Source organism: Phoenix dactylifera, unplaced genomic scaffold (genome assembly GCF_009389715.1).
Source record: "Phoenix dactylifera cultivar Barhee BC4 unplaced genomic scaffold, palm_55x_up_171113_PBpolish2nd_filt_p 000750F, whole genome shotgun sequence".
In the NCBI taxonomy this organism is placed as follows: Eukaryota; Viridiplantae; Streptophyta; class Magnoliopsida; order Arecales; family Arecaceae; genus Phoenix; species Phoenix dactylifera.
Genome location: NW_024068122.1, coordinates 84,035 through 111,445, shown reverse-complemented (window position 1 = coordinate 111,445; position 27,411 = coordinate 84,035). Strand labels below are relative to the sequence as shown.

The 27,411-nt window shown below is 39.8% G+C and overlaps 1 protein-coding gene, 1 long non-coding RNA gene and 1 pseudogene across 4 annotated transcripts; 2 read left to right on the top strand and 1 right to left on the bottom strand.

Moving 5' to 3' along the window:
* Positions 1–1,688: 1,688 nt before the first annotated feature.
* Positions 1,689–8,846, bottom strand: LOC120103757. 3 transcript variants are annotated; one of them, XM_026802854.2, is made up of 6 exons: positions 7,314–8,846; positions 7,060–7,158; positions 6,341–6,694; positions 5,343–6,255; positions 3,512–5,297; positions 1,689–3,404 (listed from the first exon to the last, which is right to left on the bottom strand). In XM_026802854.2, exons 2-6 carry the CDS (start codon positions 7,060–7,062, stop codon positions 2,000–2,002), a joined length of 4,461 nt encoding a protein of 1,486 aa, XP_026658655.2. In that variant the 5' UTR covers positions 7,063–7,158; positions 7,314–8,846; the 3' UTR covers positions 1,689–1,999. The 3 variants fall into 3 exon arrangements, with proteins under 3 accessions (XP_026658655.2, XP_038976146.1, XP_038976147.1); XM_039120218.1 differs by having other exon boundaries at positions 3,512–6,255; XM_039120219.1 differs by having other exon boundaries at positions 3,512–6,255; positions 8,503–8,846.
* A 10,767-nt stretch (positions 8,847–19,613) lies between these two features.
* On the top strand, positions 19,614–21,896 carry LOC120107064. Its single transcript, XR_005509027.1, has 3 exons — positions 19,614–19,709; positions 21,325–21,431; positions 21,567–21,896. It is a non-coding gene; the product is annotated as an uncharacterized LOC120107064 (long non-coding RNA).
* Positions 21,897–25,141: 3,245 nt separating this feature from the next.
* On the top strand, positions 25,142–27,123 carry LOC120107068 (annotated as a pseudogene).
* The last annotated feature ends 288 nt before the right edge of the window (positions 27,124–27,411 follow it).

Here is a 27,411-nt window from a genome sequence, read left to right as displayed (position 1 = left end):
CGACTTTATTATTTTAGCTAGCATGTGTTGAACTCCTCTTCCTACATGGCGAATTTCTCATTTTTCCCCCTTCCCTCAGTTTTTCTACAAGATTCTAAGAAAGAACTAGAGAAGCTAAAATATGAATTCCTAACAAAAGCGACATTTTCTGTCATTTTTCAAATGACACTCTAAAAATGGATTGTGGCATGATTAATCAGTATGCTTGAATCAAAAGTTCCTCTACCATCTAATTTTCAACCTGCAGGGATATATCTCACCATACTGATGTAAGCAGTTAAATGACTAGATATATTCATACTGCCACATGCTGGATTGGGAAGTCCACTAGCTCATGCAACATTTCCAGAATCAAGATGCCAGATGATCCCACATCACATACGAAACAGTAGGAATCTATATTAGCTCTCTCAGAGATTAGTTTTCTAAAGCTCATTGAGGTTCAAACCAGGCATAAACGATTAACTGTATCAGTGCCCCAGCACTATTTAGACCACTATCGACAAGCTTGATTCTGTCAAAAGTTTAAATACCATAATAGCCATCTTCAGTTGTAGGTGTCAGCAGAACCAACACAAACATGAAGTGGCAGGCCAGAATCCACAGCCAGATACCATGATGAAGGCATGAAACTACTTAAAAAGGACTTTTGAGGCGATTGCTTATACAAGAAAGTATGGAATTCTTCCCAGCGGACAGGAACCCCGACCAAGAACCTGGTTCTGACACTAATTTCAGAGTCTATAGTTCATACAAGGCTCCCAGCAGACAGACGACCGACCTAATAATCCATTTAACTACTGAGCTGCTTTTAAAATGATAAATAATGTACTGCATCCTCCCATTAGAATCACATTCCTAGCTTGGAGCAAAGTTCACCAAATAACACAACCCTCCCCCCATCTCCCACCCCCAAAAGACCAAAAAACAAAAAAAGCACAAACAGTGAAAAAACAGAAGAAGAAGCTCTTAAAAAGACACTGGAATAATCAACAGTGCACACAGATAAACAGATGAATAAGACATGCAACACTAGAATATTTCTTAAGAAATTTACGCATTCACGTCACTTTTGTACTTCTATGTAAGTAGTTTATCACCAAGCAGACCTCAATAAAATGTTCAACAACATAAATAACACAGTAACAAAACATGTTTGCACCAGATGCCATCATAATCTTCAATTACGTAGAGAAGAATTTAAAAAGCATTTTATTGGTAATTGGTTTGACCATCACCTTCAAAAAATGTATGATCCATGAAAAGAACAGATTACATGACAACATTTGAAAAGACAGAGAAAAACAACAGCTATTGCCATAAAATACCTTTAGCAATTTTTGCCTTGTAATAGCCAGTTTAAAGATCAACAAATTTGAATTCAAATCTTCCTGAAACCAGAAAAACCATAGTAATAAAGATTTATTGCAAACTGAAGGCTTCATGAATAATAAAAAACATGGACCAAAAATGACAATTCCCTTGAAGAATGATTACCTTGCTGTAAAACATTTATACTGCACAATCACAAAGTTACATTGTTAACCGTTAAGGGAAAGTTGGTTGGATGAAATTCTGCCAGGTTCCACAACTTATGATGATCTTAGAGCTGAAAAATCAAATGCTGGAATTTCTGTAGTATAATTAGAATTTTCATAAACTTTAACCAAGTTAACAATGCATGCCAATTGTCAAAAGGTGCAAGCTCAAATTCCATTGGCTGATCATGTTCAAATGGGTCCCATACAAAGATTACACCCGACTCAAAATGGACCCAGATTAAAAATATATAATGAAAATGGAGGGCAGAAAAGACAACCTCAAACCAAACAAAATTTTCCGAAGTTCTACTGATGATGTAAGATTTTTACAAGCACTAGAAATACAGTATGCTGCCAGACTAAGACACATTTCCCTCTGAGAGAAAAAATATCATTGGGTTTAGCATCTCCTTGGCATCCCATGTAAGCAGCAGATCGAATAATTAGTGCACTTGCAGTCATGAAGGCCTTCTCTGTGGGGTCGTGCGGTCATCATCACGACTTTGGACTCCATATGACTCGAAACTGGAAGTAGGCCTTCCACTTCTGCCATATCTGAAATGACTTTTCTCTTCTTTAGCCCTTTGAGGCGAGTCTTCAAGTTGGCTCTCAATGTGTCTGTCAAAGCCCCTTGGGCTCCCTCGTCGGTGGAACTCTGAGGATTTCGGAGGAGGGTCATGAGCCCTAAAACCATCTTCAGCATCAAATCGTAAATGCTTGATATTGCCATCAATATCATGCTGCCTTACAGAATGGAGCATTCCATATCTCTCACCATGTCCTCTTCCATCTTCACCACTCTCATCATGCCTGGCTCCCCTAACAAAACCAACAAATCCACGGAACCTGCTAGAGTACATGGAACGATAACACTCATCCGGCTTCAATCTTCCTGGGGAATCCAGTAGGTCATACCTATCAGTTCGTGAGAAGACCCTACATTGCTTGTAGTCATGTTCTATAAGATGATCTGGTGACTCTTTCCTATCATTAACCCATCTTGAAGAATGAGGTGGGGAGGCATGGTTTCTGGATGTTGGGTCATGGCCTGCCATGTGATTCTCAAAGCCTGGTTGCCTACGGGGTGCCCTCATTCTCTCCATTCTGGCTTCAGTCTTGAAATTTGGAGGAGACCTACTGCGCCTGCGTGAACCAGGCCCCCGATTCATCCCATCACTCCTTCCCCTGGGTGCTGTCCACATATGGGGGGAGCGAGTCCTGGATCTTGAAGGAGATCTGGTACAGGACTGAGATAGATGAACAGGCCCTCTACGTGGGGAAAAGCTTCTCTCTCTCCTTGATAATGAATTATGCATTGATAATGATGAATCCATGCAGTCATCAGACACAGGCCTGCGATACCGCTCCCTGGCCATTTCCGGACCATATCTGCCAACATGACCCCAATCAATACCAGCATGTCTATCAGGGCTCTCTCTTGAATGTCCAAGTCTTCTCTGCATACCACATGCTCTGTCTCTCTCAATTGGTGATCCCCTTCTTGATAGAGAATGATGTGTACTTCGCAATGGAGCATTTGCTGATCGTCTGGGTAGCTGACTAGCAGATCCCACACCACCAGCTCTAACAATTGTGCCATCAGGTGCAACAACAAAGCCACTACTCTCCACCTTTGCCACGACAGCAGCAGCCGCATTTCTTGAACCAGGGTGAGTGAAACTAGGCAGCCCATAGCAACCTGATCTGTCATGATGACTGGGACCATAACGGTTGGAAGAATCAGCCCAATGGTCGCCTCTGCCCCGGCCTCGAGCATGCCGAGATGATCCACCCCTTCCAACTGATCTAGGAGCACCTGTATCCCTTTCAGCTTTTGAATCTAAACCAATGCGATCATCATACCTAAATAATAACAATGTATGATAATAAGTAATAGTATAACAGTTGATAGGTTTACCAATCAAAAACCAGATAACAAGAAGAATATAGAGAACCTTCCAAAGATTTACCTGCTTGCCCTAACATATGACTTATCCGTTCTGTGTGAGCAATCAGCGGAATTTGGCCTCTCAATTCGAGATGATAAGTCTCTCTTCAGTGATGATCCCACCCTTCTCAAAGATTCACGAGCACCAGATGCATCCATAGAAGGAGCAACATGATTTTGGCCAACAGAATGAAGTCCAGCATCCCTCAGGTCATCTCTAGAACTTCTACAACATTCAGGCAACTGATCCCATCCAGAAGACTTCATTCTTGCTGAATGGCTTGACTCCTTGGTATCATCACCTTCTTTAAGAAACTTACCATCTCCAATCACCTTATCATGGCCTACACCAAATTCTGGAGACCCCCTCGCATCCCTCCCTGATTTCTTACTTTGAATTCTCTGAGCTTTATTTGCAATATTTCCAATACACTGATTCCCAAATCCAACATTCCGAACATCTGCTTCGGATGGGCACTTCAATAAGGGTTGAGAAGCAGCATATTGTGCATTCTTCTTCCCAGTCCATGCTCCATCATAGTTACCATTGGATAATCCTCCATTTTTGCGAGCCATATAATCAACCTGGAGAGGAGCAGGCGGCAAACTGGAAGCAGCTTCAAACATATCATTCTCTTCATTGTCAGACCCATAATCCACACGTTCTGATTCCCCTTCCTCAGCGCCATCTTCACCCCAGGTATTCAAAAGAGATTCTCTGAGTTCCCCATCTTCATATTGAGAATCATCATCTTCGAGGTCAACTTTTTCCATTCCAATAGCTCGATTAGCATCATTTTTAGATGCATATGAATCATTATCACAATCAAAACGATCACCTAAAGCAGCCTCAGCAGGGCCATTCACAAAACCATCCATATGGTATTTACTTGCTTCATGGAAACTTACAGGACAATCCAAGGTAGAGGCATCAATCACTTCAGGCACCACACCTGCTGATTTGCAGTCAGAAGTGTTGGAGACGATATGAACAGATGTATGAGTTATGGTGGCAGCCAAATCAACATCAGATTCCACAGAAACTTTATCATTGTCCATCTTCAACTTTGCAGCAGTTGTTTCATATTCACCAGCAATTGTGCTTATGGAAGAAAGCTCATCCTGATTAGATGAACCTTGCCTATCCTGAGGATGAGAATTTGATAGGCAAGGGCTTATTTCTGCTTCACGGGCCTTATCAGCACGATCAGATTCAGTTTCACCCATACCATCAGGGCTCAAAAGTTCACTGGGTAAGTCACCCGCATTTATTGCATTTGCACAGATATTTCCATCAGAGGCTTTTTCAGTAGGAGGACTAACAGTGTGACACTGATCAGTGTTGCCACTCTGAGAATCATGAGGAAAACACCCATCCTTCTCAACTTGAGAACTGCTTATCTGAGTGGATTGCCCCATTCTAGCATCAGTCAGGCAACCATCAACAGAGAAGTTATCAAGATAAGCTAAAGATGCTGGATTTCTGTCTTCCTCCAAGGTTGGGGTATTGATTAAGTCCACTTTGGGATTCGATTCAGATGGAGTTAAATAGCCACAGCTCACATTCACACTGGAAACCAGATGAGAAGATGAGGTTTCAGCTTCCACCTCAGAGCCAAAGTAGACATTGTCCTTTTCTTTCTGCACCACCTCAGTCACCAAAGGGTCCCCTAATGAACCCGTAACACCTCCAGCTAGAGAAGAAGAAATTTTTACTGTGCAGCTGCCCATCTCCTGATTATGCAAAAGTTTTGTTTCCTCGACAGAACCCACCACAGCAACTGAGGCTTTGTCCAACTGATGCTCCTCTAGGACCAAACCATCGGCACAAGGAAGAGAGCAACAGTCATGATCTACAACAGAGTTATCCTTGGCACCAGGTATGTCTTGCACTTCAGTATCCAGTAATCTATAATCAATTTTAGGTATGTCACCTACCTGAATTCTGGCGTCAACAAGTTCAGGAGCATGTTTGGCATCTCCACACTCCATGTCGCATCGAGAAGTTTCAATGTTTTCCAGATTTTCGTTATGAATACCATTTTCGCCAACAACATCAGGAGCAACTGGCTTGGAATTCATGACTACATCACAATTACTCTCCCATGCATCCATCACAGTGTTCAGATCCCAGTGAAATCTAGAATCATGAGAAGAATGTTCTGTCCCCGTCTTGTCTGGAAAATTTTGCAAGGTCCCAATAGATTTTTCTGCATCATGTGATTCATCCAATTTCATTCTGTCTGATCCCTTACAAGGCAACTCTAAGGTAGAAGATGCTTCCAGATGTATCTCAGATTTACCATGCAAATCTTCAGAACTGTGCTGAAGCTGTTGATTCTTTGTTACTTCAAATAAGGAATGTGATTCAACACAAGTGGAGATTCCTAAAAGGTCATCTGCTTTAGAACCATGTCCATTAAAAACTAAACCTTCAGGATTCATGCTGTCACACGTCATGTCACTGTCACAAGCAGCAGCAGCCAATATTGAAATACCAGAGAAATCCACAGCATCAGAAATCTCTTCATTTAAATCCTTTAAACCAGTTTTATCATCACCAATGGATATTTCTTGATGTTGTTTTGAATATGATGCAGTCCTTTGATGTGAAGCACACTGGGTCTCTTCCATGTGATCAGAGTCATCAGAATGAGATGGTTTGGGTGGTGGTGATGGAGAACGGACTAACAAAAATCTTCTTTTCTTTATTGGAACACTTTCTAAAGCATCACCAAAGCGTCGTCCAAGAATACTTACACCAAGCTGCAATAAGAAAAAATAAAGCATTAGAAATCATGGGAGAACATCAGCAGTTTCACACAAGAATCACAAAATTTCACAGAAGAACCTTCTCCGATTCAGAAACTGGAATGTCCCCCGCTCTCTTTAATTCTTTATCAGCAGCATCCTCACTGTCCTTCAAACTTTTGTTTGTAGACTTCTTTTTGTTTCCCCCAGGAAATGAAGTCCTAGCTCGTCTTACAGCCCTTTGCCTGCCTTTAGAAGCCGTCTTCCAGTTCAAGTGAGGATCGATAACTCTTGATAGTTCCAGTCCAACGGTGCTCAGCATGTTTCCTGACAGGGATCCTTGCCTATCAACTGCTAATCTGCCACCACAGCTCTTGCAGGTATTTGATCCTTCTCGGTGATTAGGATATTCAAGAGCAGAGGGGGAACCTCTAGTACAAGTACACAAACGAATCTGCAAGGTAAAACTTGTCTTCTATTAGAATTGATATTGTGCTTTGAAAGAAGAAATGGAATGAAAACATCAAGTATAAATGCTTTCTGAGAACCAGTGATATTGTTAAACAGTTTGAGACTGTCTCAAGAACCAGTTAAAGCAAAATAGCCAACCAATTCTAAAAGAAAGTAATTACTATGGTTATTCCGTTAATGCAACAACGTGCTCGAATATGGTTTCTTATGAAGGACACTAACCCACATAAAATATACAACATAACAGAACATACACTTTGAGAAGTATGCCAGAAATTCTTGCATTTACTTCATGCTAAATTGGAGTATGACATATTATTCCTTAAAACTAGAAGATTGGAAACCAACCATTGACTCAGATCCCTCATCTTCTTGCTTCCCAAGATGAAGTAAAAGACTAGATGCTATCAATCACATCGCCAGATCCAAATCAACATGAGACCGCCTCTGTAAAACAACAAAGTAAGGATTAGCACCTGCACACTCATCACGATGTTTGGTATATTCGAAGTAATTAAAAAAAATCAGCAAAAAAAACATTTTTGCAATTCACCGAGAGGGCTGATAACAGACAGTCTGTTAAAGCCCTTAAAGGCCATTACCTTGAGGCTGATCATGTTAACCAGCCTTATAGGCATGCCTGCATCTCTTCCTTCAGTGCAGATTCAGAAAACAACAACTATGGAGCCAGATTAACAGTGTCAAACTAAAACTTTCAAGCACACAGGCACAGTACAAAATCTATCATCACTCCTCCAAAAATTGGCAGGGCGACAACACAGACAAGAAAAGGCAGTAAGGGTTCCCCCATTCCATACTCTTGCCAGTCTCCACCAGAGCACAGATAATTATTCAGAGGACGGATAATCATTCACCTCTCAAGAGATCAACTGCCTAGCACCACTGTACCTAGGATTTCAACCATAGCTAATAAGGTGTATGCCAAGTAAGGAAAATCCCCTGAGTACTAAATCTTGGATCGAAAAAATACCAAAACGTCCTCCTCTGCCAAAGATCATCTGATCAAAAACTTAAAGCAGCAAAGAAGAATCACTGCAATGAAGGAGCAAGGGTCACCAGATGCCCTAATCCAGTCTCAAGCCAACAACCTCCATCCCTTCAAAACAAAGGGAAACCCCAAAAGCATCCCAGATTTTAAGGCTATTAGCAGAAGCAACAGAAAATAAACTTGGATGACGACGAAACAAGTGAAGGCACTCCAAGAAGTAATTAACCCGTCAAAACCCTAAAACAATCTAGTAATAAACCGAAGGCAGTCCGAGAAGAAGCAAGGATGCCACTCTCCTCAGCCAATACAGCAGCTATGCTCCCTTTATAACCGAGGCAGCCATAAAGACAAGGAAGAAGACATGGATAGCAGATCCAAGTCCAAGCCAAGACCTATAAATCGACGAGGACGATCACAGTAACGTCTCTTCTTCCTTCATCACGGATGAGATCGGGTCAAAAGATCTCTAACCAGAAACCATGGAATCTGATTTCAAGCCAAGATGTGCAAAACTTCACCGTCTTCAAAAGGATGGATCTAACGATCGGCGCCCCGAATTCCACACAAAGTCCAACCCTAGTCTCCATCTGCCATGATCCTCTGCCATCCTGTTGTCAAAGATCCAAAACCAGCTCCGATTCCCAGAAAAAGGGAGCAAAGCTGGTGAATTCCTTGGCGATCGGAGCAGCAGAACCCCAGCCCTTCCCATGGCGAGTCGAGAGATGACGATGGGCTAAAACAACCTAAAAACATAGAGAAATCAAGAGCTAGGGTTTCAATACCTGGATCCAACCGAGGCCACGGCACACGCTCCTTCCTCCCTTCCTTCCTGTTTTCTTCTCTCCTTCCTCCTTCGAAAAGATCTCTCACCTTCCTTCTTTTCTCCTTCCCAAATCTCTATCTTCTTCTCTTCTTCTTCCAAGGCTGAACTATAAAGAAAGAGGTGGAACGAGAGAGATTCCTTCCGTGTGTTCTTCCTTTCGAAACAATTCCTTATCTCCGACGCCAATCCACTCGCTTTCGCCGATCCTCCGCGTCTTTCCTCTTTCCGGCTCTCTCTCTCTCTCTTTCTCTCTCTCTCTCCTCCTTTCTTTGAGAAACAAGAGTAAATTTTAATCTTCTCCTTTCTCCACTATCGTCGCGGTATGAGAACCCCATCGGCACCATCCCCTACCACTTATTTATGCTCGGGCTGCCCTCGGATTTTCCGTAAAATTACCATAATACCCTTAGGGCGAGGGTAACCCTCCCCGCTCCTCCCGTTCCCGGTTTCCGGCTTCCGCCGCCAAACTCCAGCTGGTTTTCCTCGGCTCGTGCCGGCTTGGACCCGACTCAGCTCGGCTCGGCTTGGCCCGGCTCCGCCGTATCCCAGATGGACACGGTGTAATTATTGGGTGCACCAGGACGGATTTATCTGATAAAAGGACCCTCATTTCGCCCACAAAAGAACCCACGGCGGAGAACTGTCTGGGGCCCGCAAACGCTGTAGGCTCGCGGAGATCTTGGCAATCTAGCTCGAAAGAATTAAAACCAATGTCATGGACGAAGACGAAGCCAATTTGACTCGCCATAAAATGTTAACCGGAAAGTCGTAACAAAAACAAAATATATTCGACTCTTGACGCGCCTCTTGCCTTGATGTATGGTTGTGTGACTCTTCGTTGGAGCCCATTTGTAATCTAATTGACGTGAGACGGATTCTAGGGATCAGGTGCATGAAGTTTTTATTTTGTTTTGACTTGTTGACAAACTATTTCTTTTCAATTATTCTCATTGTATGTGTTCTTATTGTTTTCTCCTTCTCACTTTCAAGATTTTCCATCAAATAAATGTTACTTGAGCGTGGCAGGTTTTATTATGCTGTATGAATTCATGTCACGTTAAAAATATAAATAATGCACATAGCATGTATTTTTTAATAGATTTTTTAAGATTAAAATTTATATGAACAAATCTTACAAGAAGCATTATTGGTGGTACAGAAAAAAAATGCTATAACATACACAAATAATTTCCAATTTTATTGTATAAAGATGAAAGACTTTTGTGCTATGCAAGTCTACAATGAATGCATTGACCATCATCAAACAGTGGGATGAAGCATTGATATATTAATATATGATACAATATTTATAAGGAAATATGTATTTATCTAGAAGAAGGTTTGCTTATTTACTTGAATGGAACGTACTAATTATTATCACATGTTGCAATGAATATTTCATTTACTAATGCGTGCAATTTATCATGTATACTTGTCATAAATGATAAATTTAATACTCATAAGTCAATATACATTGCATACATGTTCATGCGTTCAAAGATATGATTTGCTTATATTGCCTAAATAAAAATGTGATATTTTTCATCTCTTGACATATTGGAACTTCGTATGCCAACATATATAATGCATCATTTTTACGTCCTAATACTATATAAAGTGGAAATATTTTGCAACTTTTAAAGAAAATTATTTGGATTATGATAAATTGAGTATGCAGCGGATTTTTTCTTTTTTTATGAAGGTGGAAATGTGGGGGAGCAGCTGGGGCTTTTGTCCTCTGATGTCTTTCTATATAATAATTTTTTTGGAAAAAGGTGCAATGCACAAAAAGAAAGTTAGATTAAAATAATGCCTCTCCCCTCCCGCCCCCTTGTTAGTTATCTATCCAGAGATTGTGATTGCTATATATGGCACCCTAAATCTATTCACTTCTTAGTTTCTACATTATATTTAATTAGATCTCTTTATTGAACAGTGTTTATCCTTATAACCATGGATATTCTTCCTATCTTAAGTTTGTTATATTTAAAATCCTTATTAATCTTCCAACTTAATCTTTTTTCCCCAAACTACTAAAACTCTAATCTTGAAAACTCGTATATATCGGTTTGCCAACCGATGACCCTTCACTCAAAATGATTATCTTTTAAATATTATTAGTATTAAGTTGAATTTAAATTTTGAAAATTTAGAACTCAATTAACTTGCATATAGTAGAATCTTTAACAAATATGTGCATTTGCACTTGTATTATGTAACTAGTGCACTGAAAAGATATATTACTCGCTTGTCAAGAACTCACTGTGCGTCTGCATCTCTCTCTCTCTCTCTCTCTCTCTCTCTCTCTCTCTCTCTCTCTCTCTCTATATATATATATATATATATATATATATATATATATATATATATATATATATTAAAAAGATGATTTGTTCTTAGTACTAACTTGAAAAGAAAAAACATTGTCAAAGTAATCGATTAATTGCTATCTTATTATTGTAAACTTATTTTAATCAACATTTACCCAAACATATCTTACAAGAAAATCTTATAAACACTACTAGTTACTTGGACATGCTCTATATGGGGTTTTAGTATAAATAACTAGGGCTCAATAACTATTATAATGGGAAAGCAAATATAGTTTAGTAAAATAATTTAAAAGTAAAATTTAACTCTAATAGTCACTACCTTTGGAGTTTGTGTTATATATGATATTTTATACTAAAAATAAGTAATAAATTTTAACAACATTGTATTAGAATGGATTTCAAGGGTAGAGCAATGAGCACAATAAATAATGCAAACAAAACTTGTAATTTTAAATCAAATTTTGATATATTTGCACATATATACATATTAGAAATTTATCCAGCACAAATTTTCTAAAACATGACTGAGAGAATATTTTAAATATTAATATTTATTTAACTATTTTATCTTATTATGGAATTTTTTAACTCTAGATTCTCAAAGTATATTTTAATTTTTTATTTATTTTAATTAATCATCCTTGATGTGGAATATAATAAGAGGTTAAATGGCAATGTATCAATATTGTAACATGTGTTAATCTAGACACACCACATGCATACATACATACATATATACATATATGTACGTACATATATACATACTCATATGTGTGTGTATGCTTGTGCATGTATATGTGTGTGTGTGTAATGAATAGATGGCTTGAGCTCGTTAAAGAGGAGGTAAACAACTGAGCAGTTACCTAATATATTTTTAAAAAATCTTAAATCTGCATTCACCAATTATCTTCTCAATGTTATTTAAAGGATTTTAGAGACTTGACGATTTATCATTCCTGGATAAAAAAAATAGATACACATCAAGTAACATGCAAATTGATTTATCCATATTGATAGCAATGTGTAAAAAAATAAAGGCTCTCATGAATTTTAATCATAAAAATAGTTTTATTAACAATATCAAGATAAATCTTACTCATTAATTCTTTTTTAGTAACAATTAATTGAACAATATATATCTTATTTTTCCAACCTATATCAAAATACTTGCTCTTAACACTTCATTTTTTTTAACAACCTACTATACAATCAATGCGTGAACGCGCCCACGCGCCCACACACAGACACACACATATATATATGTATACATATATGATGTATAATTATATGACAAACACATAAGAAAAATGGTCAGAAAAATTATAAGAAATCAATTAAAAAATAATTGATATTTTTAAATCCAGATCTCTCCATTAATATCACCAACGACAAGCACTTAAATATATAGTATCAAATATACCTACATGGTTGCTAGCATATGATATTTTTATAATTTTGATAGAAATCCATATTCTTATTCTTATTATGAAAGTTGGAATGGTTATTAAATTAGATATAAAAAAATATTTAAATTGTGTACCCATAGTGTGAGAGCCGGTCCATTGACCGCCTCGCATAAGGATTGGGCTTAGGAGTTGCACGTGAGTCGAGAAGAAAGAGAACTCCTACCTTGAATCCATCTCCTTCTCTGACTCTGCCGGACAGAAAAAATTTTGGTTGCGATTTCTTTTTTCGAACCTTCGATTTCATTTATAAAAGAGACCCCCATGTCCCTCTCTAGCAACCCACGTTGAGGATTTTTGAATCGAGCCATAGATCTCTAGATTTTTCGTAGAGGATATCTTGAAGTTTCACCATTTTTCCAGCCGTGAGAGCTCGTCTTCAATAATGGATAGTTATCAAACCTTCTTCTCTTCCTTTTAACCATTTTTAGCCATCATTTTTTTCTTGAATTCGGCCTGCGAGTCGCCGGATTGATAGTGAACAGGGCCTTCCTTGTTTTTCTTGTCTTTCCCTTTCTTCCGTGTTGCCGTCAGTTGTCGGCCACCATAGGTGTTGTTGCCATGATCATTATCGGAGGCAGGACCTTGGGTAGGTGTTTGCCCCCACTATTGACCGTTGATTTGAGCTTTCCTTGTTTCGACCTCTTTCTTATGTTTTTCTTTCTCTTCTTCTTTCCATCCAGCCAATTGTCGCCGCTAGTCACCGACCATAATTGATAGCATGGGGTTGTCGTCGCTGCCGTTGTCACTAGGGGTTGCCACCATGGGAGGGTGGCTAGCTGTAGAGCCCAGTTCCCTTCCTCACTTTTGAGAAGAGAACCGTAGGTTCTCTCTTGCTTCCTCCCTCTTTCTCCTCTCTTTCTCTATCTTCACTCTTTTTCTCTCCACTCTCTAATCTTTCTATCTCTATATATTTTGATGGACCAATGGTGGGTCTAGATACTTTGTGAATTCATGTAGACCCTAGGAAGGGCCCCAGACTAGCGTTGTGTGACCAAAAATTCTAGGCCAACATTGCGCAACTAGGGGGTATTGCAAACCAGGGAGTCTCGGGTCGGTGTTATGAGGCCCTAGGAGGGTTCTGGGTCGGTGTTATGCAGCCCTAGGAGAATTCAAGGTCAGTGTTATGCAGCCCTAGGAGAGGGTTCAGGCTGACCTTATTATGATCATCTACCATAATCTATAGATGGTTATAATTATTCTGATAATGAAACCTGACTCTCTAGGTGAGCAATCATTTGGGCTAGGTGTTAAGTAGACCACTTTGCCCCTGAGTTCGTAGATCGAGAAGAGGATCGGTGTACCCAGTTTTTGAGTTTGTCATCGATAGAAGTAAGAATCCCTCAACATAATCATCTACATGATTATGGAAGTTTTATATATAAATGTATCGTGCATAATTATGGATATTTTATACATATTGCTATGTGTATTATGTGTTGATGTGATGTTATATGAATTATGATGTTACTTAATCTAACTTTGTTTGAAATTTATTAGTTGGTGAATTATTATAGAAATCATGTAGACTATAAATAAATTGAGACTTTGGTATAATTATAAGATGGGGTATGTACGGCACCTGGATTGGTTGGCCATGCAAGAAATATGGTGCATGTGCTGGGTCAATCTTGGGTTGGGGTGTAGCATTGTGTGTTTGGCCTACCACAGGCTCGAGCATGGCTATAATTAGTCCAATGCCAAAAAATTAATTCCAGATAACAAACTAAAATTAAATCATAATTATGGCATAATTAAATTATTTTTTTTATAAGAGTGGGAAAAAGAGGAGCATCTAAATTAGTTGTCCATGTGTGAAATATGGTGTGTTAGTCGTGATCTAAGTTGTGATATTGTGATTGCCGGCGATGGGCAGAAGCATAATATGTGTTTGGCCCACCACGGGCTAGATCATGGTCGTGACTAGTCCAATACTGAAATCAAATTAAGAAAATAAATTATGTTTAATTAAAAGTTTGCATAACTGTGAGATCGGGAACAAGAGGGGCAATTGGACTAGCTGGCACGTATGAAACGTGGTATATGTAATATTGGCTGTGGACTGAGATGTGATATTGTGGTTGCTGGTTATAGGCAAAAAATATGGTATGTTTTAGCCTGCCATGGGCTGGAGCATAGGTAGGACTAATTTAGTATCAGAACAATAATATTGTCAGAATTTGAACTGTGTTAATCGATTAATGATAAGTAACCTCACTAACTTACTATTGAATAGCATTGCTGATTTGGATGATATGTGATGTGTATACACATAACTATAATGATATATGTCATCTATCTGAAGACTTCCTAATATGATGATAGATATATGATTGTGTTGCTATGTGGTTAAAACTTGATGTGTATGCTAGCATGGCTTATATGGGTGTTTATATATATACACTGGATCTATTAAGCAATATTCAATTATTAGATTATTGATATACAAATCTGACTACTTTTTGTCGGCTTTATATTCGCTAAAAAATGTTCTCCGTATTCATGCGGGTGTGCACGCATGGAGGATTCTTAATAGGTTGTAAAGCTTACACCACCTTTTTCTTCGAGTTACAGAATGCTCAGTACTTGGCTATGATTGGGATCATGGGTTAAAGGATGAATAGATAAACCATCAGTGAAACCGATCGGATCATTAAATTTTGTCATTGTACATGTTTGTTGTTTGTTACAAATTAAGAGGTCATTATTGTTTACAGATATTGAGGTTGTAACGAATTTTCAGGCCTTGCATATTCTCTAGGATCTTGTCTTAGTGAGTATGCGGCCATATCATGTGGCCGATCCGGGTGATGGATTGAGGGTGTGACACATAGTGCCATACAATTAATATATGTCCAACAAAACCACATACCACTATGTAAGTTTTTCATGAACCTATTACATGCATATAAATATTCATATTCTTACAAATATTGAACCGCTAGTTATTTTTTTAAAAAAATATATTAATCATAAAATTTTATTTTCTTAGAAATACTATATTTAAAATATATAAATATTTTTGAATGCTTCTAAAAATTTATGTGTTTAAGTGGCATGATGGAAATTTTTTGGAAAAATATACAGAAATTTTGAACTTTTATGATACTTTGGGAAGAATGACTTATATTTATTAGACATATTTCGTAATGAGATTCCAGTATTGGATTCATTAGCTTTTAGTTTCACAAGATGGATATGGCTTAATCATTTATCTTTGACCATTTATATATAGGCGATTAAGGGTCAAGTTTCCATAAATGTATTACGACAATGAAAAATCATGCAGTTTGCTATATAAATAAATCACATAATATATAAAAAGTTATCTGATAAATATAAGAGTACGTTAGTCTATAATTAATATTTAGAATTTATCTTGATCAATGATAAATAATAAAATTTCAATCTATCACAATATATGCAGTTATAAATCCTAAAGAACTAAGTAGAATTATTCTTGTCATGTATGCACATTAATACTAACAACTTTATTTTAATAAATAGTACATGTTTTCTAATTTATGGTAAATCTTATTTTTTGGTAAATTATTTTAAAATAGCAATGCATACATGTCCACTATTGTTATGAATATTTTTCATTACTTATGATATCTATAAGAGATTTTAGCTATGTAAGCATTTTTTTATAATATTTTCTTTACCATGACATTTTTTTATTTACTTTGAATATTCTTACCTAACTTTCTTTTGAAAATTTTAAGCATTTTAAATATGTTTTTATGTTACTTGAGAGATTTAGTTCTAGCTATAAAATAAAAAATTCATATGCCAATATCAATCACATATAAATGAATAATTACTTCAATATTCTAAAAAAGTTGGTGTTTTATTATATCCAAATTATTTTGTGTTTGTTTGGCATTGCTTTTATTCTTTTTTTAAAAAAAATAAAAACATATAGACCAAGATAAGAAACATTTCGGTGCATTTATTTTTATTTTTTTATATATTATTTTTATTATTTTTAGAAAAATAAATATGAGAAATTCTTACTTATTTTTAAAGAAAAAATATATTTTTTACTGTCATCGGTTACGCCGCCATTGCCTTCATCACTACCAATGCTATTACTCCATCACCGCCACCACCACTATAGCACTCCCTTCTGCTACCAATATCACCATTGTTGTTGTCTTTGATAATACCACCACCACCATAGAGGCCATTATCACCATCTTTGCCACACCACTACTGCCTCTGTCACCACCAAACACCATTGACACGACCTCATCCTCCAACACCAGCACTACCATTGCTACCTTTATTGCCACCAATCTATTTAAGACCTTGACACAAGAAGACCTACCGGATCCAATCTATTTAAAATATAAGCTAAGCCCGATCAATGAAGGTCCTACTTCCCTTCCAATCAAATTTGATCTAACTTGACTCCGAGATATAAATGGATTGGAATGTGATGCTCAACTCTCTAATCTGAATCGACCTGACATTAGTGAGCATATGTGTGCCATGATGTGCACATGCAAATAGTGGGTCAATTGGATGGTGAGAGACAAAACTAATGAAGAGGGGCTTCTTATTTTTAAAATTAAAATATTCAAGCACAGTCCTCTTTCCCATAAGGAATCATAACGACAATAATGCAAACGCTTAGATGTCAACTCCACCGAGCGTTCGACTCCAGTTTCCTATTCTTTCCTTTCGAAGGGAAGCATGCTCTTTTTTCAAAAAAAAAAAAAAAACACACACACAAAAATTTCTCTCCTTCTCGTAGAAACACTCCTGATTTTGCGTGTACTCTCCCTTTTCGTATAGGATTCTCTCTCCTTTTTTTAACGAAAAATAACTCCCTTGGGCTTTTCTTTAATTAAAACAATCCCTGGGCTTTCTCTCATGCGCTATATCTAAACAAATGACGGGCGTAGCTCGAGCAAAGGTCTAGTAATTAGCCTTAGCCTCCATTAACCAAGTTCTTATTAGTAAAGCCCAATAGAAAATTCAGAGTCTTAGGATAAAAATAGCATGAGCCCATGGTACTGCTCTTGCCAAAATCCAAAGCCTGATACATGCAACAAACAAGAAGATGGGTTATGGGTGAGGAACTTTGACCATGATACTACTAATGTCGCATCTTTTTAGCAACACACCATTAGGTACCTTGTGTGCCCCAAGGACACATGTTCACAACTACAGTTGGCTTGCTTCTTTTTTTTTTTTTTATGGGCAAAATATGGAGCAAATTGCTGCTGCATTAATATATAATTGTAGCAATTACGGCACCATTAGTACCGGGACCAACCCTAAGGAAAATAAAATTACAAATCTACAGCAACATAGAAAACTATAGTTTCCAACCTGAAGAATATAACAAAACATGATTACTTTACAAAAAAAACTATAGTCATGCTTAGAAAAGAATATATTAGCACAGTGGAGTGGTAGCCTAACAGCAGAAGAGCCTTGGCTATGAGGACCCGTATGGGCGTGTGTTTAATTCCAAATCCGTTATCCGCCAAGGAGATTTTGAATACTTATACAAGATTAAAGAATCCAAATAATACCTTCCGACTAGACATTTTGGGTGAGATCCTAAGTTGTTACAAATGGTATCAGAGCGGACCCGGCCTACAACCTGTGTGGATTGGGAACACTGCAGCACGGATTCATTAGGGCTGACCACGAGCCAATCATAGTGCTTCTGATTAGATTTATATAGATTTGAATCTTTAGCGTGACGAAGACATCAAGGATTAAACAGAGGAAGTACATGAGGATCTGTATGGGCATGTATTTAGTCTCATATCGATTATTCGTTGGGTAGCTTTTGGATATTTATATAGGATCAAAGAACCCAAATAATACCTTCTGGCTAGCTAATTAATTTTGAAGAAAAATAGATGATGGGTTGACTTGCTGCTTCTAGATTAATCTAGACTAATGAAATAACTCGACGGGCGGAAACCATGACTTGGTGATAGTAGTTGACGTCAGTAGGGACAAAAATGTAGAGAAAGACTGGGGGATGGACATTGATAAGTTTCCATTAGGAACTATACATGGTTGAATAGCTATGACAAATGAGATGGTCCACACACGGAAATGGCAAAAATAAAGAGGGCAGTGGCGGGGATGGGAGGCTAGGAATTAATTTGGAAGAATTGGTATTGCGCATGTGCAAGGCACATGACCTGGAAAGGACCAAAACTTCAAAGAAAAACAAAAAGCATGGTAAGTCGTCGCATGAAAATATTAAATGAGCGAAGTTGGAACTAGTCCAACTACGGTGGAGTCGAAACTAGGATTTCAAAGGAGCTTTCACCAAAATTTCTTCTGCAAGAGAGGAGTAGGTTCCCAGAAAGCATCATAGCAGTGGTCAATTATATTTATTTAATAGATTTGATTATTACTCCTCTTGCAATAGGACTATGGAGGCGGGCTGTAGTCAAAAGAAAAAGATATTGGGAACAACATTTTTGGTTTTTAATTGAGTAAATAACTGATCTAGATCACAACTCACTAATAATTGCAACAGTTGGAAGGAAGAAGCAAAACAAGAAAAGGAAGGGCAAAAGGAAAGAAAGAAGAGAGAATAAAAGAGAACACAGCCAGTGCTAAAAAATCTAAGAAACAAATATGACAACCTTTGTATGATTTTGATAACCACGTTCTTTCTCAGAGAAGATTTTGATGAGGCCTTAGCCTATCTCTGGGGCTTGATGCTTTTCATGCATTAAAACCAAGCATCGATAGCTCCATCACCATGATCCCAGATGTCTCCTACGATTACAAACATGTTTGTAGAGCGAGCACCTTGAGGCAGAAGGGGTTTGGCTCGTATGCTCGGATCTGCATCAGGATCCATGTAAAGCACAGGCCACATTGGTGCAATGAGCATCGGACCTGACTCCCTTTTTTGTTAAGGCTTCGGACTAAGCTTTAGTTGGATGGAGTTCAATGGTTCCCATGAGATTTCAATGGTTTCATCCATCTGGTGCTCGACAATGATGATTTGTTGTGATGCAATTAGAGCCATCCGCTGGTCATCTAATCCAATATCCAACACAATCCGATCCTGTTCCTTTTTGTTTTCATTTGTCTTGCTGCGGCCCATTCTAGGTGGACGGGGTCAGGGACTGTGCATGGGCCCTTGGACCGCGCTCGGCTGCTCTCGGCATCAGCACGCGATGCGATGGAAGCGAACCCGGTTTCCATGGACCGGATTTCTTCCCCGACCATCCTGACCGGATATCCGAAAATCCCAGGCCGTCAAAGGGTGTCAAAAGGAAGGAATCTGGTGTCCGTCTGGAAAGAGCGGAAGCGATGGAAACGAAGAAACCCTAAAAGACGAATCCTTGGAGAGAGGATATGGAGGGGAATATCCGATGGTAATCATCGCCTCCCAACTCTTTTCTTACTTTCCTTTCTCGAAACCATCTACATCTCTTCGGATACTATGAGAACACTTGCATGAGCATGAATCAGCATGGTTGCTAGGAAAACAAAAAACACACCTGGTGCTGCTCCCAAGAAGGTCAAGTTATGAGACAAATCATAATTTTTAAGATGATGATTATATATGAGATGACTCTATCGGGCAAAAAAAATGATATGGAGAAGTGTCTGCACTGAGAACAATTTGATGGAGTGTCTGTTATATATTAGCTTAAAAATGTTGGACTCTTGTAGTCATGTGTCATATCTTTGTTTGTTTTTTTGTTATGAATGTAAGATACCACCGTTTAATCGAAAATGGAAGATAACACCGACGGCAAATTCTCTGATAAGTATCATTGTCTAGTCATCTTAGTCTGGTAGTAGGCGTATCTTGATGTATTGATATATTGATAGCTCGGCAATTTTATATTGTACAAAGGTGCACAAAATTTAGACTCGGGGAACTTGAATAATTGGTACTCATGTCATGCCAAGTATCTACTGTCTAGGAAACAGTAATCGTGAAAGGAACTTAGGTCCCTAAACTAGTATCAATTGTTTACAAGATGGATGGTGCTTCATTGGCCTCCCTCTCTTAGATGATTCTAAATGATGGAAAATTCTAAATGATGGATCTAACTTAGGTCCCTAAACTAGAATGTAATAAGGGTAGGGCCTCTTGGGAACATTTGTCGGATTATTTAGTCCGATTTCTTATTAATCTTTCGGCGAGATTAGGAAAGATTATGTTTTTGCAACATTTCAAATTAAATTATTGTTCTACATCTTTTGCTGATTGGCTCAGGATGATTGTTTACAATAATGTTCTGACTTCCATAGGTCCAAAGATTATGTTTTTGATAATTATCAAAATGTTAGGGCAATGTTCCCACCAAATGGGAACAGATAACAATGTTATTCTCTTTAAACCCTTTTTTTCCATCAATTTTGACTGGAGCCTCTTTCTCTTCTCCTCAGGAAAATTACAATTCACAATCTTTCTTTAGTTTAGACAACTCATAAGCTTATTTGCACCAACGCATTTTTCCTATTACTAGAGTTGATTTGAGCCCATCTTGCTGTTTTCTTTTATTATAATTTCTTAATAATGCTTGATCGATGTACAACTATTAGTTTCAGTTATTTTTATATTAAGAAAGATATAATATGTGAAATTGTTTTGCATAATTAATAAAAGTTATCTTTCTCATCTTTTAATGTTGAAGCTGGGTGCGTACATTTCTCTCTCTCTCTCTCTCTCTCTCAAAACAAGGCGTTAAGTAACTGGATTTTTACAGCGGATACTCAAACTTCCAGCTGTGACTGAAACTCGGTTTCTTTCAATGAGTTTGATCAGGGCATTTTTTTCTCTTTAGATACTCTATGAATTTCTTACGCATTCCTTGTTAAATACCATGATATTATTTACTTTTGACACATGATGGGCTTGTGATATTTGTTATGGTGCAATGATGGGCCTGATGCTTGATGATGCCTATGCAAAGGTAAAAAACTGCCACTCATGGAGAAGTAAAAGCTGAAAGAACTATCATACCGATTCTGCAGGTCCCACATGAGAATTTTGCTACTTCACTGGGACTCAATGATGCTTCTTGGCTCATTGATGATATGCAACAAAGAAGAAAAGACCAACTCAGGGACTCTCCTGTGAGGTACCCTAACTTTATCAGAAAAATGCATGTCAAGTTTCTTATCTTTTAAGAATTAACATGATGCATTTACCATTTCTTGACTATGTTGATTGATGTCTCACTTTCAGTGTGTAATATGGGCATCCTTTTTTGTAGCTAATGGGAGCTTTAGATTGTGCCTTTTGAGCTTGCACACTACCGTTCAATGAGTCTGAATTGAGGCTTGCTTCTAGCATTCGCTTGCTGGTTTCCCTTGTAGGAAGGGAGGAATTTGATAAAATGAAGCATCAAGGATAGAAGATGAACCTTTTGGTTCTCAATCTTTTTGTCAACATTAGCTTTCCATCTCCTAACGGAGTAGACTGGATGTCCCCGAAACATGGTTAAAAAATGTTATCCTATGGGCCTAATAACCCTGGTACCAGAAAATAAGTTTGATCACTGCCCAGCCGACGAAGCGGCCAACATGAACTCATTACTGTAGGACTATGGGTACTTGGAGGTAACTTTTCGTTATATCCGAAAGATCTCATTAGAAGTGTGTCCAACGTCGGAAAAGGTGTCTGTTTCAGCCCAGACGAAGGAAGTGCGTTACCTCCTTGGTATATTGCGTTGGCTTGTGAAGTACGGGTCTGAACTGGACTGCAAAGAGATACTTTGAGCTATGAATTCGTTATCTGGCTTGGAAGGGGTAATTTCTATCCTTTATCTGAAGAGGGGAAACCTCTTGTATGTAGGAGCAACTTTTCAGCTGGACGTCTCCAATTTTAGTATGTACCAACCAAGTCCTCGGTTGGGATGGTTCCAGTTTGCAGTTTTGGAGTTAAACCATTTGTAATATCTTCCCACCTATCTGTAATTGATCACTATGTATATTGACCACTTAACCTTTTTAAGTAGTTTGATGCTTTAAATACATGATAATTTCTAGATGCGCGTTACATGAATTGCAGGCAAACTTTGTGTATCCGGAGAACATCTGGGCACCCATTTGTTATATATTCTTCAAAGGTAGCAATGCCCACTGATTCCACGCTCCTCCATGACAATCTGAGCGATGGTATGGCTACCGACGTGTAACTGTGGAAGCTTATTTGCCTTGATGTTGTAGCATGTGATGGGCCATGGTTGAGGTACGCATGGCATGGGGAATTTACACAGCGAAGTCCAATCATGCATGGGCCCTTCAGCATGATGCCTCATGAATACATACACATATATTTTATTTTTTCTTTTATCTTTTTCTCATTAAGAAGGCAGAGATGCCGCTGTTGTGCCACAATAGGGGCTTGCTATTATTGCCCTTTCCCTATAACGCGACTGGGAGGGCGTTAGCAACAGCGATACCGTCGAAAGCCTACAGGGCCTAAATAACTCTTAACCCTGCTCCCAGTACCACTGATTCGTTTGGTTCTTGCTCATCCCGCTCCAAAATTTCAAGCATCTGAATGGTTGAAACTTAGGTTGAGAAGAACCAAATGAAACAATGGGATGTTTAAACAATAAAATGATGTCGAAATGTTAAATAGGTACCCTGGAGAAGGAAGTATCAAAATTACAATCTATGGTTTTCTTCTGCAATAATACCACCAGCTGGGGTCTGGAAGGATCATTAGCAATGTTGGTAAGGCAATTATGGAAGCATATTTGGATAATTTTCTAGCTCTAAGCATGCCTGAGGCAAGAGGTTGGTGTATGTTTAAGAGGTTGTGGTACCCAAACTGATTCAACATGACAAAGTTAGCATCACTAATTTAACACTGCTATCTGATATGGTGACCTGGGAAAAAGGAAGCCTTTTTTTTTAATTTAATCCTAAAGCTAAAACTATATGGCCCTTCAAAGCTCCATTCTGTTACCCTTTTTTGGTAAATCATTCACACCTTCTCAGGAAATATTAAACATCCTGAGGGAATATTGTTGCTGCTAAATTCTGAACCGAGGTTGAAGTGCTGTTCGGCTTGCTCCGAGGTCGGTGAGAACCGAAGTGGATGAGGCTGGATGAGACTGAGGTGAGAAAGAACTTGTTGCCTTTGGAACCAACCTATAAGAAGTCTACTTGCTAAAAATTTTCGGCAGGAGACTTTCCGATGCCCAAGTCAGAATAATAATATCAATGTAGAAAGGAGAAAATTTATGGAGAGAAGACTGCAAATAAGGTTCCTTGAGGATCTCGAGACCATCTTTTTATATAGAGTCATATACTGATCTATTATCTGATTTGGTGCAATATATTTTAACTGTTTGGTAATGATTGGCTATACGTTAACAACGTGGTAATCATCCTGTGTGAATAGCATACGGTGGCAATTACGCTGCTTATGTATTGACCGCAGTGTCACCATAACCGATGGTATTTATTAGTATGAGCAGACTGATACTTTAGTTTTCGTCGGAGTTGTCTATCTCAGTTAATGCTGAGAACAAGAATGTCGGTCTAATCCAAGATTATCCATATTTTTCCAAACAAATAAGGAATTAGCTTTTTGGCTGTCAAATCTACTGTTTGCCGGGCAGCACGCGTTCCTGTCGCACCACCTCTCCATTAAAACTAGACACTTGTGTTGGTGGACACATCCACGTGCTCTTAAAAACTTTGTTTCATTAAAAAACGTTATTTTGAAAGAAGTATTTATGGAATCGTGTAATGCTAATGTTTATTTACCCAGTTGAGGTTAGTTTGCTGGTTCTCTTGATAAAAATAATAACGGCCAGCAGGGCCCTCTTACATGGAAGACCGAACAGCATTAACCATTCTCGTCCGTCGATACAAAGCTCATCAATACATTTACAGACCGATAAAAATAATAAAAAATTTCACTATAAAAAAATTTAAAATAATAAAGTATAAAACTAACTCACAAACTCAAATTCTAATACATTGAATATCTAAAACATTCAATTATTTTTTTTCTTAAAATTAGGAAAAATATACATAACAGAGTAAATTGATTTAGGCTTGCAGTAATATTTCTATAATAATCATGTCCTATGTCAATAGGGATTTGAACTAATATTCTAAATCAATCTTTTAGAATTGGTGTGGATTCACCTTTCTAGAACCCATAAATTAAATATATATTAAACATATGAATTTAAATTTTTTCATCTAATTAGTATTTATATTTATATCTATATTATTAAATAAAATAAATATAAATATAAATAGACTAGCATCGCATTCGTATCCAATCGAACTCGGTTTCAGTCCTATTATTTCTCATTTAGTTCATTGACCACGTCGCTTAGATATAAAGCTTTGTATGGAAGCGAGATGATTTACTCTATCAATGAGCGTATCGTAAATGCATGCCCCTCCTTCCTGCGTCGTCCTCCTAACTCTAATCTCTCAATCTATATAATCTGTGTCCCTCAATCCCAACGATTCCCCTTGTCATCGTCGTCTTCTTCTCCTCCTGGTGGTTCTTTAATGATTCCATGCCCCTACCGTGGCCTCTTGACGTCGTCAGGCCGACCGACCCAGCATAACATTGGATAAGACAAGATACGGAGCAAATCTCCGCGTCTCCTAATTTCCCCCCGCGATCCGTATGCGCTTCTTCCCCTAAAAAAAAACAAGAAAATAGAAACCCAAAAAGACACAGGGAGGGTGGAGATTAGAAATAGCGAGAGGAGTGGAGGAGGCGAGAGAAGCAAGAGCTATGAAAGCCCGGAGGAGGAACGAAGGATGGCTCCGATGGATATGACCCCCACCACCAACAATAAAAGCCCCTCTCATATGGGGCATCCTCGCCACCAGCGGCAAGCCTTCCAAACGTCCCATGTTCATCCCTCGGTTCATGATCTGCCTCCTCGTCTTCATCTCTTCCATCTACTTCATCTACACCATCAACCTCCTCCTCTCCTCTTCCCTTTTTCACCGCCAACTCCCCTGCTCCACTGCCACCTCCTCCTCCGCCGTCGCCGACCCGGTCCTCCACCTTTCCTCCTCTAATATCTCCGTCCGTCCTCCCCAAACGGCCATCACCATCACCAGGGCCGCGGCGCCCACGGGGCTCCAGCACATTGTGTTCGGGATCGCGGCTTCCGCCAGCCTCTGGGACCGGCGCAAGGATTACATCAAGCTCTGGTGGCGACCCCGCCAGATGCGGGGTTTCGTCTGGCTCGACATTGCCGGTGAAGGAGTTCGACAACTCCGCAGCCGCCGCCGGGCTCCCCGCCCTCAAGCTCTCCGGCGACACCGCCCGCTTCCCCTACACCCACCGGAAGGGCAGCCGCTCCGCTATCCGCATCTCCCGCATCGTCTCCGAGACCTACCGCCTCGGCCTCGAGAACGTCCGGTGGGTTCGTCATGGGCGACGACGACACCGTCTTCGTCCCCGACAACCTCGTCCGCGTCCTCTCCCAGTTCGACCACCGCCAGCCCTACTACATCGGTTCCATCTCCGAGAGTCACCTCCAGAACATCTACTTCTCCTACGCCATGGCCTACGGCGGCGGGGGGTTCGCCATCAGCCGCCCCCTCGCCGCCGCCCTCGCCCGCATGCAGGACCGCTGCCTCCACCGCTACCCGGCCCTCTACGGCAGCGACGAACGCATCCAGGCCTGCATGGCCGAGCTGGGCTTCCCCCTCACCCGCCACCCGGGCTTCCACCAGTACGACGTCTACGGCGACCTCCTGGGTCTCCTCGCGGCCCACCCCGTGGTCCCGCTCGTCTCCCATTCACCACCTCGACGTCGTCCAGCCCGTCTTCCCCGGCATTTCCTCCCGCGCCGCCGCGGTCCGCCGCCTTTTCGACGGGCCAATCCGGCTCGACTCCGCGGCCATCTTCCAGCAGTCCGTCTGCTACGAAGCCGACCACCTCTGGACGGTCTCCGTCTCGTGGGGCTTCGTCGTGCAGCTGGTGCGGGGAGTGATGTCGCCCCGGGAGATGGAGACGCCCCGCGCGGACCTTCCTCAACTGGTACCGCCGCGCCGACTACACGGCCTACCCCTTCAATACCCGGCCCGTGGCTCGCAATCCCTGTCAGAGGCCTTTCGTCTACTACCTCTCCTTCCGCCCGCTACGACGCTCCCCGCCGCACCACCGTCACCGTGTACAGAGCGCCACCGCGAGGTCCACCCGGCGTGCCGCTGGAAGATGGACGACCCCTCCGCCTTCGTCGACCGCATCGGTCGTCTACAAGGAAGCCCGACCCCTCGCTCTGGGACAGGGTAATTAGTATATATTATAGAATAAACTTCGTTGTTTGGCTCAGTTTGGTTAACTACACATTATGGTAGTAGTGTTTGACGAAATGCTTGTCGCCGTTGTTGTTTGTGGGACTGGACAGTCGCCGAGGAGGAATTGCTGCAGGGTGGTGTCCGTCGCCGAGGGGATGGGAAGAAGGGAAATAAGACGATGGACAATTGATGTGCGCGTTTTGCCGGGAAGGCGAGATTAGTGAGATCTAGCTACCTCCCATTTCTTTGTTTGTGATTCTTGGCCTGGGATTGGGGAGGGCAAAGGGCATTGAATCATGACCGCGACTCGGCTCAGACCTCTACAAAGAAACTAGATGAAAAGGAGAGCAGAGAGATTCGCCATGTATTATTTATGTTTTTGGCTGTAGGGTTCAGCTCGCTATTTATTATTTTATATGTATTCTATATTTCTATTTCTATATGCTTGCCTCTATGTATGCAGCTGGTCACGAGGGGCTGGAAATGTTCTTGTAACATCACTGGGTTGCTCTGGTCCAGCCTTGTCTCCATTGCCTCCAGACTCTTCTTGTACGTTGATATAGATATAGATGTCAAAAATCAAAAACGGAAGGCCTCCTAAAAGGTGAACTGGTCTCATTCCATAACTGCATACCTCTCTCTCCATCTAAGAAAACGAGTAGTATACATGCTAAATTACGATCTTAAATAATGGTTAATTGCTAAATATTTTCCGCCGGGACGGAAAGGGTAAGATGGGGTGGCAAAACGGTAAATACGTTGGTGGGATGGGAACTAGGACTTGGATTCCTTGCCGCGGCCTCCACACTGTTTACA